The 14,653-nt window shown below is 33.4% G+C and overlaps 1 protein-coding gene across 1 annotated transcript; it reads right to left on the bottom strand.

The window, feature by feature from the left end:
• Positions 1-1,666: 1,666 nt before the first annotated feature.
• LOC108196835 (NAD(H) kinase 1) lies at positions 1,667-14,303 on the bottom strand. The gene is made up of 11 exons (XM_017364287.2): positions 14,039-14,303; positions 10,976-11,126; positions 10,750-10,869; positions 7,980-8,122; positions 6,547-6,660; positions 6,098-6,192; positions 5,876-5,982; positions 4,985-5,058; positions 3,642-3,720; positions 3,107-3,414; positions 1,667-2,265 (listed from the first exon to the last, which is right to left on the bottom strand). Exons 1-11 carry the CDS (start codon positions 14,063-14,065, stop codon positions 1,957-1,959), a joined length of 1,527 nt encoding a protein of 508 aa, XP_017219776.1. The 5' UTR covers positions 14,066-14,303; the 3' UTR covers positions 1,667-1,956.
• Positions 14,304-14,653: the final 350 nt, after the last annotated feature.

Below are 14,653 nucleotides of genomic sequence, written 5' to 3'. Positions count from 1 at the left end.
ATATCTGTTGGTTGCATGGATTGCATGTATATATCATGCACAAATGCAGGAACAGATAAATATTCAATGTGCTCCTGCAACAAAACAATGGAAACATTTATTGTGAAGAATAAATTAATTCCCACTTTCAATGTATAATAGAAACTCTTCCCTTCGCTTGTCATGCATATTTCGGTACGATCCATTGACGTGAAATTATATTTGCGCTTGCTAATATTGTTCGACGGTATTTTATAATAGAAAGAGAGTTGGTAGAACATAAGTGATGCTAACATTATACTTTAACATATTTTCATCATCAGGAAATTTAGTCAGGTTGTATATTATCAAGACTCTTTTGCAGAGTCTGGAGAAACTCAGAAAAGTTTTCTTAGTGGACATTAGATGACAATTGGCAAGGCTTGTTTTTGTGGACTTTCAAAGCTTCTATCGCTCTTGGACGTCCTGCCGTCGAATACCAAACGCCCCATGCTCTCTGTTTGAGTATGTATGCCAATCCCCACGAGGCAATATATATATATAAATATATATATATATATATAGGGTGAGGTTCAAATCAGAGCTACTTAGGACCGCAGACATCGGTCAGATTTATTTAAAATCTATGGTTATGATCTAAAGGGCATTTATATTAAATCATTTAATATCTTCCCTCATTAAAGCACACATTATGTTTTACATTATACTAGGTAAATAAATTATGTATCATATTTTACTATTTGAGGAAATATATCACACATGGTATAAGTATAGTATACTATTGCAGTATATCTAAGTAATAGCTAAAATAATCAACTCAATTCGAAAATATACTATAGTATACCATTGTAGTATATTTAAGTAACAGATAAAATAATAAATTCACTATTTTATCTATTACTTACATATACTGCAATGGTATGTACTACAGTTATGTTATTTTTGTATTAATTCGACAATAGTGAAGAGTACAATTTATGATATACTGCAATAGTATTTTTTTTATTTTAATGAATATATGACATAAAAGATATATTTCTTATATATTTTCAAATATAAAAAAATAATATATTGAATATATTGGTATACTGTAATTTATATGTTTCTCAATACTAGTATGATATGATTAAAAACATATAAGAAATAATCTATTTACAAAATAGAGTATACTGCAGCAATATATAATTATTAAAATTAAAATTAAAACTAATTATGGTAAGTAAGTCATTTTATTTAAAGTGATTAGTTATTGATCATAAATATGTACATATTTAATGCATATCATATATATATGTACTTTATATTTAAATGTAATTTCAATCTCAACCATATAATATATTTAGATCTAATGATCCTTAGCGAATTCTAAGTTCTAACAATAACTTGGTTCTATCTCGAACCTGACCCATATATATATATATATATATATATATATATATATATATTCTTGTCAATTTTAAAAAAATTCCAAGCAAATTTTCTCAAGAATTTTTCAAAAAAGTATTTGAAAAAAATTTGGAAAAAATTGCTGAAAAATTTCATTGAAGTTTTTCAAAATAATTTCCTGAGAAGATTTCAGAGACAAATTACGAAAGAGCTTCCCTAGAAAATTTTCCCCAGAAATTTTCCATTGACCAATCCTGTTGTATAGGCTTGAATAAAAGTAATGGTGAGGGGACTGAGAGTCTGAGAGTAATGGTGAGTCTCTCTTGTATAAAATGAAAAACCTATCTATTGTAAGATTTTCCTACAGAAACATATATTGATCTCTATGAAATACTAATATATAACTTGATGATCAAAGGGATAACTCAGTACCCAATTACACATGAATACATGATCTTGTAAAAAGCGGCAAGAATGAAAAGATGAACTTGCGCTGCTGTCCCTCACACAAGAACATGAATGAAGCACCAAGATGTTTGCCCCTATTGACCAATCCTGTATAGGCTTAATTTGCTGAGAAAGAAAACATATCTATGTATCCCGAGGACCATCGCTCAACTGTGTCTTCCTTAAATTCCAGTGAAGCCCTTCATGGATGCTGTGCAAGAAGTCACTAGTAGAATCCTCTCGGCAAGCAGTAGGGACAGGCCAAGGAGCCATGCTACATACAAGTGCATCACCTGGTCCCAACTGTTTTCTGTCCTTTCCATCGAATGATGCCCAAGCACTGCCTCTGCTATTAAAGGGAACCTGTACCCTTAGCGTGACGTGCTCAGGAAATATCAGAGGCCTAAAAGACAAGGAGTGTGGGCAAATTGGGGTAAACAATATTCCAGGGACCTGAAAATTGGTGCAATCACAAGGAAATAGTTTTTAACACTATTAATCACTAATACAGTAACACACATTTAGATCATCAGATCCAAACTACTGCTATAAACAAGGATGCATGAACATGATAGTTTAGCTTTCTGGACACATAGATGAACTAAATATAGTCTGCTCATAAATAATATGAAGGTGTACTCCTTCCCTCGTATTTCCTGAAACATATTGTAAACAAACTTAAAGAAAAAGTAGTCCCTGATTCCAAATTGTACGTCATAGTCAGAAAACCATATTGAAATATATGCACTGTACTATAATTGCATTTTGTTGATGAACATATAACCAGTATTAAAGCTAGAGATATTTTTTCTTCGGCTACAAGAGTGTGGTTGTTTGATATTATATGAAAAAAGAACTACAACAGTATACATAATCCAAGAATAAATCTACAGTGTTTAAAAATTAAGAGAGTTTTCATCAGATCATGTAATGCCTATTTTTCTAAGAACCTAACCTAAACACAATCATCATTCCGACACAGCCCTGCACTGATAGAGATACAAGGCTAAAGGCATGGCTATTCTTCGAATCGATTCAATTTGGTGATTCTTATTTGTAGTTGACAAGAAAAAATAACTTTAGGCGCAATTTAGCTTTCACTTTCAATACCCACGTATATACAGCTATGCACAGACAGTAATAGTGTGACTATTACGAAAGTTATGTTTGCCAAAGACTGGAATTGTAGTTCATAAAGTCCAAGGGAAACTATGAAAAGATGTATGTGTATTCAAAGTTAAGCTAGTAAACTATTTTCTATGTTGGGCAATTTTAATTGATTTATATGACATACCTGTGGATGGACCATTGACCCTCCAGCAGCTAGGGAATATGCAGTGCTCCCAGATGTTGTTGATAAGATCAAACCATCCCCCTGAACGCAGGTTACGAAAGTGTTGTCACAGTAGCATTCCAGATTCGTGAGGAATGATGATATTCCTCGGTCAATTGTAACCTCATTCAATACAAGTACAGGTTCTTCTGTCTCATGCTCACTTTTAGCTGCATCTCGAATCACATGGCACTGTAAACGGTGGCGCAGTGTGATACTAATGGGACCATGAAGAATTGAGGTAAGGTATTCTCTATAATGCTCACTATCTGAACATGGTTAAAGAAGTCATGCAGCACAAAAAAAAAATATCTGCATGATTAGATCAGATCCATGCTAGTCAAATTAAACGTTGACAGTGTCCTACAGTACGAAGCACAGAGTAAAGAAATGACCAGGATAGTGGTCAACAAAGTAACAGGAAAATTTCAATTTTATAACTTATGAAGAATATTATTTTTAAACATCTAGACAACTCTTAAATTATGGAGGATACAAAATGGTGTCATGAAACCCAGAGAGCCTAAAGAGAAAGGAACAATTGGAGGCACTGGCCCTTTAAATTTTCTTGCAGCCTGCAAATAGCGAACACAACATAATTAATAAAGAATGTAAAGAAACTAAAATAAAGACAGAAGCACCAATGTCAGCAATGTTAGAAATATATGGAATCCACTTATGAGAAATTCAAAACTGGTGCAAGATGTTATTCTTTTATACAGAAAAACCCTACAAACTAATGCAAGATTGCTTAATGAACGATGTGGGTGTGCAATCCTCACTATTGCATCCAGTCACCAGGCCCCGGAGTTTTAATCACTGTCCATAAAAATTATCAAGGCTAGCACTTGACGTTGTTTTGTATAAATATATTAATTAATTGGATATTAGTTGCATAAATATTAATTTTGTTCATATATCAAATTATATTATCAGTCAGGCCTAACATTAAGTGGCAGCCCAGTATGTACCAATACTCTAAAAAAAAAAAGTTAACCTAAACATAACTACTTGTAACAATCATCCACACTATGCATAACTACTTGTTGTAACAAACATCCACAAAATGTCACAGATGACTTGTTTCATCTAGTTATAACTAATGATGAACTTACACCAAGAACAATATCAGTATCAGTTGGATCATGAGTCTTAGCTTACACCAAGAACAATATCAACGTCAGTTGAATCATGAGTCTTAATCGTTTCTCATTCATATATTTCATACTTATTTAGCATCGAGGGTAGTATCTGTCTGTGAATTTTATAGCTAGTAGGATTGTAGGTGCTTATTATGGAATAGTATGTCCCTTGTGTTTTACACAATCAAGAACTTGCTCCACTTAATTACTTGTCGCAATGTAATGCACTTGGTATTGATCCATCAAAGTGGCAGCAGTAAGAAGCAAAAAAAATAAGAAGCTTAATTATCAATCAAATGACACAGTTCTTGGTGCAAGCAAAGAAGCAATAAATCTTGCAACATCAGAAGTATATGTAGAATACTTGGACGCTATGTTTTAGTGTTTTAAGTAGTCCCCAGTTCCATATGTATACCCCATGGCTACACCAATGGATACCAATGTGACTTCCGCAGCAGCCACAGGTGGATTGTGGAAAGCTGCATACTGGAGGTTGATATTATTAATGAAACTAAAATAGCTGTGTAAGATGGGTAGGGTAAGTATAGTTCAATGGAGAATGATAGTGAATAAGTCTGGTATTATGTGGCCGGAGTACGTCAATATAATATTAAAATTTTACAGAAAAGAAAGGATAATATATATAATTGGAATGAGCATGTGTTCTAGTAGTCCAATCATATTTAATAGCACGTACCCAAAGAACAGTTCCATCCCCACCAAGAGTCACAATGAGGTCAACTTTCATGTGAAGCAGTGATATCTCCTCATCTGAGAAATAAAAGTTAACAAAAAGACATCTGCATTTAGCAACAGAAATCAGCATATTCTACTTATGCTCATCTGGGAGAAAAGAAAAGCAAGACCAAAAAACTGGTAAAGCCTCATTGTTGACAATGTGAAGCCTGAACTAGCATAACAATGATCAGATGGTGTTTGTGGCAGACTTGCCAACTGGAAATGAGAACTAAAAAGATGGACCAGTAGCAGCAATAACTCAGATAAGGCTTTAACTCTAGATGTGACTGCTACTAGGTGCTTAGCCGATTATATATATCCAGAGAGGGACCCGTAAGCGTAGGTGAGAGACTTTAACTTGCCCTAATGCATATTAGGTGTATATCTTAAAATCATAAACCTTAGATTAAAATGATCGAATTCTGTCAGGACTTTTCCTTCAGCAATTGTAATCTTATTTGAGAAGCTTAAATTACTGTCCTACTTCTCCCTGAGGAGCAGTTACTCACAGATATAGAAAGCTAATATATCACATACTCTTCATTGTTGCACATACACCCCGAAGGTTATTTCGTTCCAAGACCAAGTAATTTGTTATGAAGATATCGACATATTAGTATAATACTAAAGAAAATAAAGCAAACATAAGTGTAATATAGAAGTAGGCAATAGATCTCCTCGATTGGGTACTTCTGCTGTATATGAAAGCAAAAAAGCTGAAATCCGCATAGTGTGAGCTATTAAACATAAAATGCAACGACAATACAATAATAAATACATAGTAAGTGAGTAACAGAGTTGTGCATTTACATGATATATAGCAATAATTAAATAAGTTATTCGAGCTCACCATCTTCCCAGGTTTGAACAAAATTGTAGAACGATGACTCGGTCAGAAGTTCAGACTTCACTCTCGGTTCTACAAAAATGTTCAACTTCTGCTGCTCTTTCAACCATCTGAACATCAAGCAAAGAGGGTATGATATAGTGACATTATTCTAATCAAGTTGGTCACCACATCTTTAATGAGAGTCAATAGCATAATAAAAATGTGCACTGTTACTAATCTTACCTGACCATATCTGCACAGAGAATGCGCACTGTTGTTGAATCTGGCTTGCTCATAATAAGCACAGTCTGTGGAGGTGATTCCCATCTTAACGAAATCTGCCATGACAAAATGATGTCCTCGTGAATGGATTTACTTTGCATGTCACTAATATCGTGTATTGGGATTATTTTATTTCCTTCTATTTTCGGGTGTGTGTTGGATCTTATATAGTAAAAGATGAAAAAAATCTTAAAAAGTGTGCACAGTAACAAATTAGCAAGAAGAGTAATTGCAGTAGAACAGATACTACTGGATTTTGAATTAAGAGGGGACTGCCTTCTGAAGTCTGTGTTGGATTTATGAGTAACAACTAAGGAACTAGAAGTTCAGGTATCCAACTCATGCTTATATTGTCACATGAATACGTGAAGGTTTGATTAGCCTGAGAGTTATAAAACCAGCAAAGGTACCTGCTTGCTGCTACGCTCTGCAGTTGTTATATTTCCCTTTTCAAAGGAGACGATGTCATGTTTATGTTGATCACTCTTTTCACCTTTACAAAACCATGATAGTTTAAATGATGCCTGCACTCAGTTGAAAAAAAATAGATAATGTTCTGTTACATATTTATATAGAATTAATCAACAACCAAAAACCTGAAATTATATAAAATGAATTAATATATTTGTGTGAGTGAATGTGTATCTCAGCACAGAACAGAGAAGTGATTATAGTACTGAAATCTTAACTGTTAAAAGAAGGAATTAGATGCAATAGCATGTCAGTAAATATAACAGCAGCCACGAAAAAGAAAAGATAAACACATTGCTAAGTTGAAAGTTGAGCTTTCCAAATGTCAAACCAAGTCCACAGAACATGGCAGTCTGCCGCAAAGAAATTATCAACAAGAGTGTTCTTTGCACATAAGAAAGGCAATTAAATGGGGTCAGCCTACTAATACTTCACATAGTAATAACCCAATCAAAACAAGTCATCTCTTTACAAAAAAAATTCAACACAAGTATAGCCATAAAGACACAATAACAGGAATGATCTCTATCAAAAATAAGGCTGCATTCTTGGAAGAAAAGAACAACACAAGTTACACAACTAAGGAAGGTCATCGCAAAAATAAGTCCAATATATTAGAGTCTAACTTGTATTTGTAATTAAGTTTAAAACGAACCATTATAACTGTTACTTTCAGTTGAATTTTTTTATGATTCTAAAGAATCTATGGTTCAAAAGGATTCTATCTCCGTATGTTGAACAACTTGCTCCCTGCTATATATATCAGAAAAATTCATATTTGAAAAAAATATATCCATCAATTTAAGTCAAAAAACCAAGTAGAGCTGGATAGTCTCCAGAGTTTGATCTTGAGGACAAGCTTGTTATCTAAAAAGGGTGCAGAAGAAACTAAATAGATAATATTGTTGCAAATATAACTATCTACAATATCATGCCAATAGTTTTGAGATCTACTTGATTTTGGTGATTATCTTTAGCATAAATCATTACAGCTGTTAAATTTTAGTGGGCACATTCCATAATCCTCAACAATCTAGGTTTGATATAAACAATATCTCCGTAATTTGAAAAGTTTTCTTCGTCCAACATTAATGGGAGGTATACAATGGAATTTTTTTTAGCATTACGGTCAAAGAACCAAGGACGGTTGGACAGTATCTCAAACAAAGTTTAAATTGCAAACATAGGTCGTACCATGGAGAGGCGAACTAATAAATCAATCTCAAAATCCATGACAAGATCCATATTTTCCCGACCATTTCAACAACCCAACATATATGAAAATAAAAAACAGGTCCATGTAGAAATTGTATGAATATAAAATTTTGGTGCTTGTGAGATAACAATTATATGTTCTTTTACACGCCCTTACCTTTTTTGAAAGTTTACATTTCCCTGCATTCGAACTATTGCCATGCTCTCCATCCAGAAGAACTTCGTGAGAGCAAATTCCATTCTCCCCACAACACGTTTCAAATTTCTCCTCAGCTTCATTTGATAACACAGGTAGTTGTACTACAAGCCAAAGAAGATACACATGAACAATTGAACATATATATACATGTCAGGGTTAATATGCAAAAAAATTACTAAAATTATGGCCATTTGCAGGTGGATCACTGAACTTAAAGAGCTTACAGTCAACTAATAAAAACCTTCAAACAGATTTCAACTATTAAGAATATGGACAGAAGGGTAACTTGGATGGTTAAAGTAGATACTGAGTCCAAGTTGTAATCTTCAAGGTTTAAAGCTGTGAATTAAATAGTCAAATAGTCACAGGATTGAAGAAAACCTTGCATGTATGTAGGTCATCTAACTCCAAGATTCTTTCATTCATGATTTCAGATTAAATATTAACTAGCTAAATCCAAAAAGAGACTAACACGCTGTTTTTTTTACGAAAACACACTTAAATCTCCTTGCATTAATTTATTTTCAATTCGTGATTTGAATTTATCTGTTCTTTTTACAATTCTCCATTGCATGAAATCTATATTGCTTATCAATATTCAGGACTAAAGTTTAGGACCAGACTCAACTAAGAATATGTCGACTCAAGGAATCAAACAATTAACAAAAAAGTCTCAGACTGATGTTTGTGAGGTTATATTAGATGCTACAAGAGGACAACGGGATGTATTATTTGTGGATTTAAGTTAAAGCCTTGATAGTTTCCATCTCCAGCAACACTGCAAAAGTTGAGGAAAGAAGAGATTTCCATGCTTACTGCAAGAAGAGGTTTATGATCTGATGTGTGATTTAATTTCTTCTGTTTTGGTTTTTGTTATATGGGATTCTATATAGCCTCCTTTATTATGGCACATTAAGTATCCCAAAAACGTTAAAGCATATTTGATCCAGATTATTGTGTAACAACAAAAAAAAATTTAATAGTTGCATATATATTGTAAATCAAATATATTAACCAAAGAAATTATTTAAAAATTCAGTTACAATTTAAAAATTCAATCATAAAAAAAAAATTTAACGTTGTATGTATATTTATGTTCAGTTGCAGTGTAAGTTCATTTCTAGTCAATGATCATTTCTCCATTTAACATGATATTTATTATAGTTAGGCTCACTTTTGCGAGAAGCACAATAAAGCAAGATGTGCATTTATGCACACAGATTGGTGTCGACTTGTTAATGCGCCTTCAGTTAAGCAATTGCTTTCGTGAGCTTCTGGCCTTAAAGCGCAGTGCACGAACCCAGAAGCACAAATGAAACTGCTTTCTTTTTGAGCAAATGACTTTTTGTTTGACTGGGTTATAAATACGGGGTTCATCGAAATTAGGTTATATAAAACCTCTAAAACTAATCTCAGCCGAGAACGATATATACACATGGTGATACATATATATAGGCGATATATATACACACCGATACATCGAGAACGAAACTGATTTCTTCTCTTTACCATGAGCCAGGTGGATGTAAGTGTTTTGGTTTGTTGGTCTCCGTTTAAAGTAAAACTGATTTTACAGCCGTGGAATTATTTGTATTTAGTGATTCAAATGTAACCTCTATCTGACTAATGGCAAATCTGCATAAGTACTATATAAAAAGTAGAAGACAGCTCAACAAATCTAAAAAGGATTACTTTAAACTTTTAAGTATTCAAATCATTAATATTGACATATGTGGGAGAACTATGAATCAGAACTATCTATAAGGATTTATGAGGCTTATAATGACTCGGATGCAATTCTAGAGATTCATGATCATGACCAACACAAAGAGTAGAGTGCACCAAACTAGCAAGGAATCTGTAGCTAGACTAAAAAACAAAATGAAAGATACCATTCACACATATTCACAAATGGAAGAAAGTAGCTTACAAGAAAGAACCGATGATAACATTTACTGACCAGTTTAGGAGACCCCTCGAGTACTAAAGGTAGATACCAAAATGTAAACTCTTGGTTGACAGAATTATTTCCTTTTCAGCCTTAGTATATATTTCACAGCAAGAAAGAAGAGCTTCAGATAAAATTCACAACATGACGAATATATCAAGTTCTGTCTGAATTAGCCTCATACATAAGAAAAAGGTATATTGGTTTTGCAAAAAGAATTATATTGACTGCTTACCATATAAGTGCCAATAGAAATTTATTTATTGATGAGACACATTTTTTACAAAAGGTTAATATCTACATAATATCTTATACTATATATAGAAAAATACTCGTGAACTCTATAGATGTCTACATGAGAGGTGCAGACCAAGCCAGAAAGAATAAAGACACCCAATACATTTTCTGAAGCTAGCAATTGGTAACAGATAAGAATGAGAGCAAAATGGTTCAGATACGTACAAATCTACAACTTCTCTACCAATACAAATAAAATATATTTTGCAAATGAATGCATCTTGGGGGAAATATAACACAGCATACACAAAAGTAAAGTTGTGACATGGGACATTACAAAAGCAATACAAAAAAATATTGGACAGGAAAGTAGTAGTCTGAGATACATATGTGGTCATGAACTTAATTTAAGCTAAAAGAATAGGCCTTGGATAGGCCATACTAGTTGTGACAAAAAACTACGCTGTACTCGAAGAAATCATTATTATGTGTCAGATATGAAGCAAGCACCATGAAATCAAGATAAATAGTTCAATAATAAACCTTTATGCTCCAGCTGCTTATTCCGTGCCCTCTCTAGTTCGTATTTGCGCTTCCATTCAGCAGCTTCAATTTGAGCAGAAGCCTTCCCTTCAGCAACTTGTCTTAATGCCTTTGCGACAGCTGCATAAATGCAATTACGGGTTGAGCAATTCAGAACTAGTTTTCAAACAGCACACAAACAATATGTGTATGAAATTAATCAAGGGTAAAAGCACTCTTAACATACTTCTCAAAGCCTCAGAAAACTCCACAAGATGATCATCAGTCCCTTGAACGATCGGTTGCATAGCTAGTTCATGTACTGATTTCTCAGAGTTCAACAGAGAGAGAGCATCAACAACACCATTCTCCTGTGGAGGAGAAATGCCATTCTGTTCCTATAGGGTTCAATAATTGATCAGTGCGGTAATTAGCTGAGGAAAATGCATCACACTTAATACATGATATTCTGTTAATAGTTACAGGACGTAAAGTAAAGATCACAAGAAGTGTTTTCAATAAAGAAGGCCACGTTGAAGAGAATCACATGACCACGATAAGTTACATACAGAAAAACCAGTATAACCTATATGGCACCAAACTATATTTAAATAAGTCTTAATGTGTTCAACCAGTTTCATGGAGTGTCAGGGGATATGACTAGCACAAATTATGGCCTCCCACAAAAAGAATCAGAAATGGAACAACTTTTTGCCCATAGCCTGTCAAATGACAACCAATTAATTGTTGGAATTGGTTAGTTACCTTCTTACACCTCTAGCTGATCAACCTATGGGGAAGAGAGAAGGGGGGGTTAAAGAAGTTATTAAGCACGTATGGACGTGCAAAACAAAAATTCTCTATGGACCGCAATCCAATCTATTATATAAGAAAAACGAGTAAAAAGAAGAGACAGTGTATTGTATATATATAACAATGTCATAAATATGTTTATCTCTTATGAATACACAATAGAGCATTACTTTCTGCTATTAAATAGGAAATCTTCATCCCACCTAACACGTTTATTTGAACTCAAGAAATTCAAAGATAAGACTTAGAACTCATCAAAAATTAGGGATGCTTTAATGACATGGTCTTATTCTTAAGAAAAAATTCAATAGTTCAGGTTAAAAAGGGTTTCAGTAGTTCGAAAATGTGTACACTCGTACACCTAAATTTCTATAATCATAACAAAGAATCAAATTATGATAATTTTTATAATAGTTTCACAAGAATGTCTACTGTGTGTGTGTATTCTGTTAGTTAAAATGATTGTACTTGTATAGCCTTCGTTCATTGATAGTTTGGATATATTACTAGGTCAAGCATCAATTGTAATATCTTGTAATTCTAATTTCCAGATTAAAAACGGAAAAACGATGATCTTCAAATTTCTATTGAATTCGGAAGAAGTAATGAAATGCATTTTTTTAAATCTCTACTAGATCCACAAAAAGTCAAAAATTGAATTCTCTACAACTTGTAGAAAAATCTGTACATCCTTGAATGTATTTGCAAATATAAAAAACATATCAGGGCATTTGGTACCATTAATGCAGATTATGCACAAATGAACAAATAAATTGTGTAAATACATAACGGGAAGCATCAAATACGGCTAATAGAAATTATTTTATACATGAACATACAAAAAATCAAGAAAAAGTTAAACACTGAATTGACGAACAATGCATTACTCAAAAAACATACCACATCCCACTATAATATATCAGTTCTAACAACAAAAATGAACTCCGCTGTTAAAAAGAACACCCATGTAACCCAACTTTACAATATATAACATAATTAACACCTCTACATACCCATAATATACAGAAGTAAAAAGAAAAATCTTAGCTGACATGAGACTACAGCCCAGGTGTCGCTTGATTATGTCAATATTTTACTTTTAAAGTTTACTATGACAAACAGGATCATTCTTAAAACAAACCAGCACATACCTTCCTTATACTAGTACTCCCTCCGTCCCACCCAATTGTTTACATTGGGTTTGGGCACGGAGGTTAAGAAATATGTATAAAGTAGTGAAAAAGAGGAAGAAAAGTGGGTGAAGTGGTGGGACCCATCGATTTTTAATATATAAAAGAGAGATAGTGGAGTAAAAGTAGTGTGAAAAGGAAGGAAAAGTGATAAAGTGGTGGGACCCATTAACTATTTTGGGAAAGTTTTGTAATGTAAAGAAATGGATGGGACGTCCAAAAGAGGTAACTGTAAAGAACCTGGTGGGACGGAGGGAGTATCATGTCAAAACCCTTTTACTTCTGCCAGCACTTGCAATTTCCGGTTCAGGAAATAAAAAATAAAGAAATGAATATCTAATTTTTAATAGCTAATAATTTCATTAGTACTCTAATTTTAAAATTAATAATTTATGTATATTAACCAATTTTTGAAAACTTGTGTTATATCCACTTTCTAATAAACAAATAAAAAAACACTTCACATATTTAAAACTCGAGAATGAAGATTTCAAAAGTTCGTGCATTTTTAAGTAAAATTTGTTGACTTTCACAAAGGTAATGTTAGAATTGTAAATCCGGATAAAAATAATAAAATATTAATTACTCCAATATAATACATCAAAAGTATGATTTTCAATACATCATTTGATCAGCAGCTACTAGGACGAGGCTTCAAAATTCAGAACATCATATAAGATATAATATTTTATACGAATGTATAACAATATTGAAAGTTAATATCAAAACTGATGTAGTATAAAAAGGTGTGGAGTTAGTCTGCCGGAAAATTCAGGTAGTGTCGAGGCAGCAGCAGAAACAAACAGCTGTAAAAGAGGCGCAGCAGTGGAAGACTAACCTAAGTTGCAACCGCGTTTAACTCAAATTGGGAAATCCAGCCTAACCAGTTAAAACCTAACCGTTATCTAATATCCATCCAACCCTTGCCCTTCAAATATTATCCAAACACGATTCTTCAATTTTCGAGCCTTCCTGCCCAAACCTAACCCTTCCCAACCTCCCACCCAAACACTCTCCTTAATTCAGAACCTATCTGGCAGAAATTCATCTCAATTTAACAAAAAAGAAATTCGTAAACACTACTTGAATTCTAATTTCGGTAAACACACCTTCAATTATAGCAACAATTTAACAACCGAATCAAATGCAAAATCGAAAAATTAAACGGTCAAATTACAAAGATCAAACCTAAATTCCACAGCAAAAACAGCACAAAACATAATAAATAATCGAAAAAACCTAAAAACAATAAGAATCAGACGGCGAAATTAATTACATATATAAAGAATGAGAATTAGATTGAGTACATTTGAGCTTGAATTGCTAGGAGACATAGCTGCTGCTGCTGGTGCAGATCACGCAAATGAAGCTGTATCAGTTAAGAGGTGTTGTTAGGCATGTATGTATATATAAGGGATGATGAGAGGAGGGAACAAAATAGATACAAAGATATATGTGTGTATTGTTAATTTATATATGTTTGTTCCAGTTATGCTGGGGATAGTGGGAAGAAAGTGGTTATGGAGTGTTATAAAACAAAGTCAACGAGATGTGTAGACTCATACTCACGTCAAAACGGACACATAGGGAGGGTGGACTTTGTGAAACCACTTAGTTAGCGCATGCTATCTTTGACCGTTGATCTTTCGCCCCCACCACATCACATTTTTTATGTTTTCTAGATACTCATTTACAAATTTCGATTAGTTTATAATTATAAGATGGGTTGTTCACGGTGGCGGAACCAGAGGGACTAGGGGATGCTAGAGCCCCCGAACTCGAAAAAACAGTATATATTTTTTTTTCAGCCCCCGTTGAATTACTTAGATGTCAATATAATTTTTTTAGCCTCTGCTGGATTATAAATATCATAGAAATAGACTTGCTTTCCAAATTTTAAAGTATGATATTTTAATTGATTC

This window comes from Daucus carota, chromosome 7, assembly GCF_001625215.2.
Source record: "Daucus carota subsp. sativus chromosome 7, DH1 v3.0, whole genome shotgun sequence".
Taxonomy (NCBI): Eukaryota; Viridiplantae; Streptophyta; class Magnoliopsida; order Apiales; family Apiaceae; genus Daucus; species Daucus carota.
This window is presented reverse-complemented; position numbering and strand designations above follow the sequence as displayed.

What these genes read in the sequence shown, in the direction of transcription:
- LOC108196835 (XM_017364287.2), bottom strand. Translation starts at nt 14,065, where the DNA reads ATGTCTCCTAGCAATTCAAGCTCAAAT. An exon ending in GGGATGGAACTGTTCTTTGG is followed by an intron (nt 3,721 to 4,984) that starts GTACGTGCTATT and finishes CGCTATTTGCAG; the next exon opens with GCTGCAAGAAAATTTAAAGG. An exon ending in GGGTTTCATGACACCATTTT is followed by an intron (nt 3,415 to 3,641) that starts GTATCCTCCATA and finishes AACCATGTTCAG; the next exon opens with ATAGTGAGCATTATAGAGAA.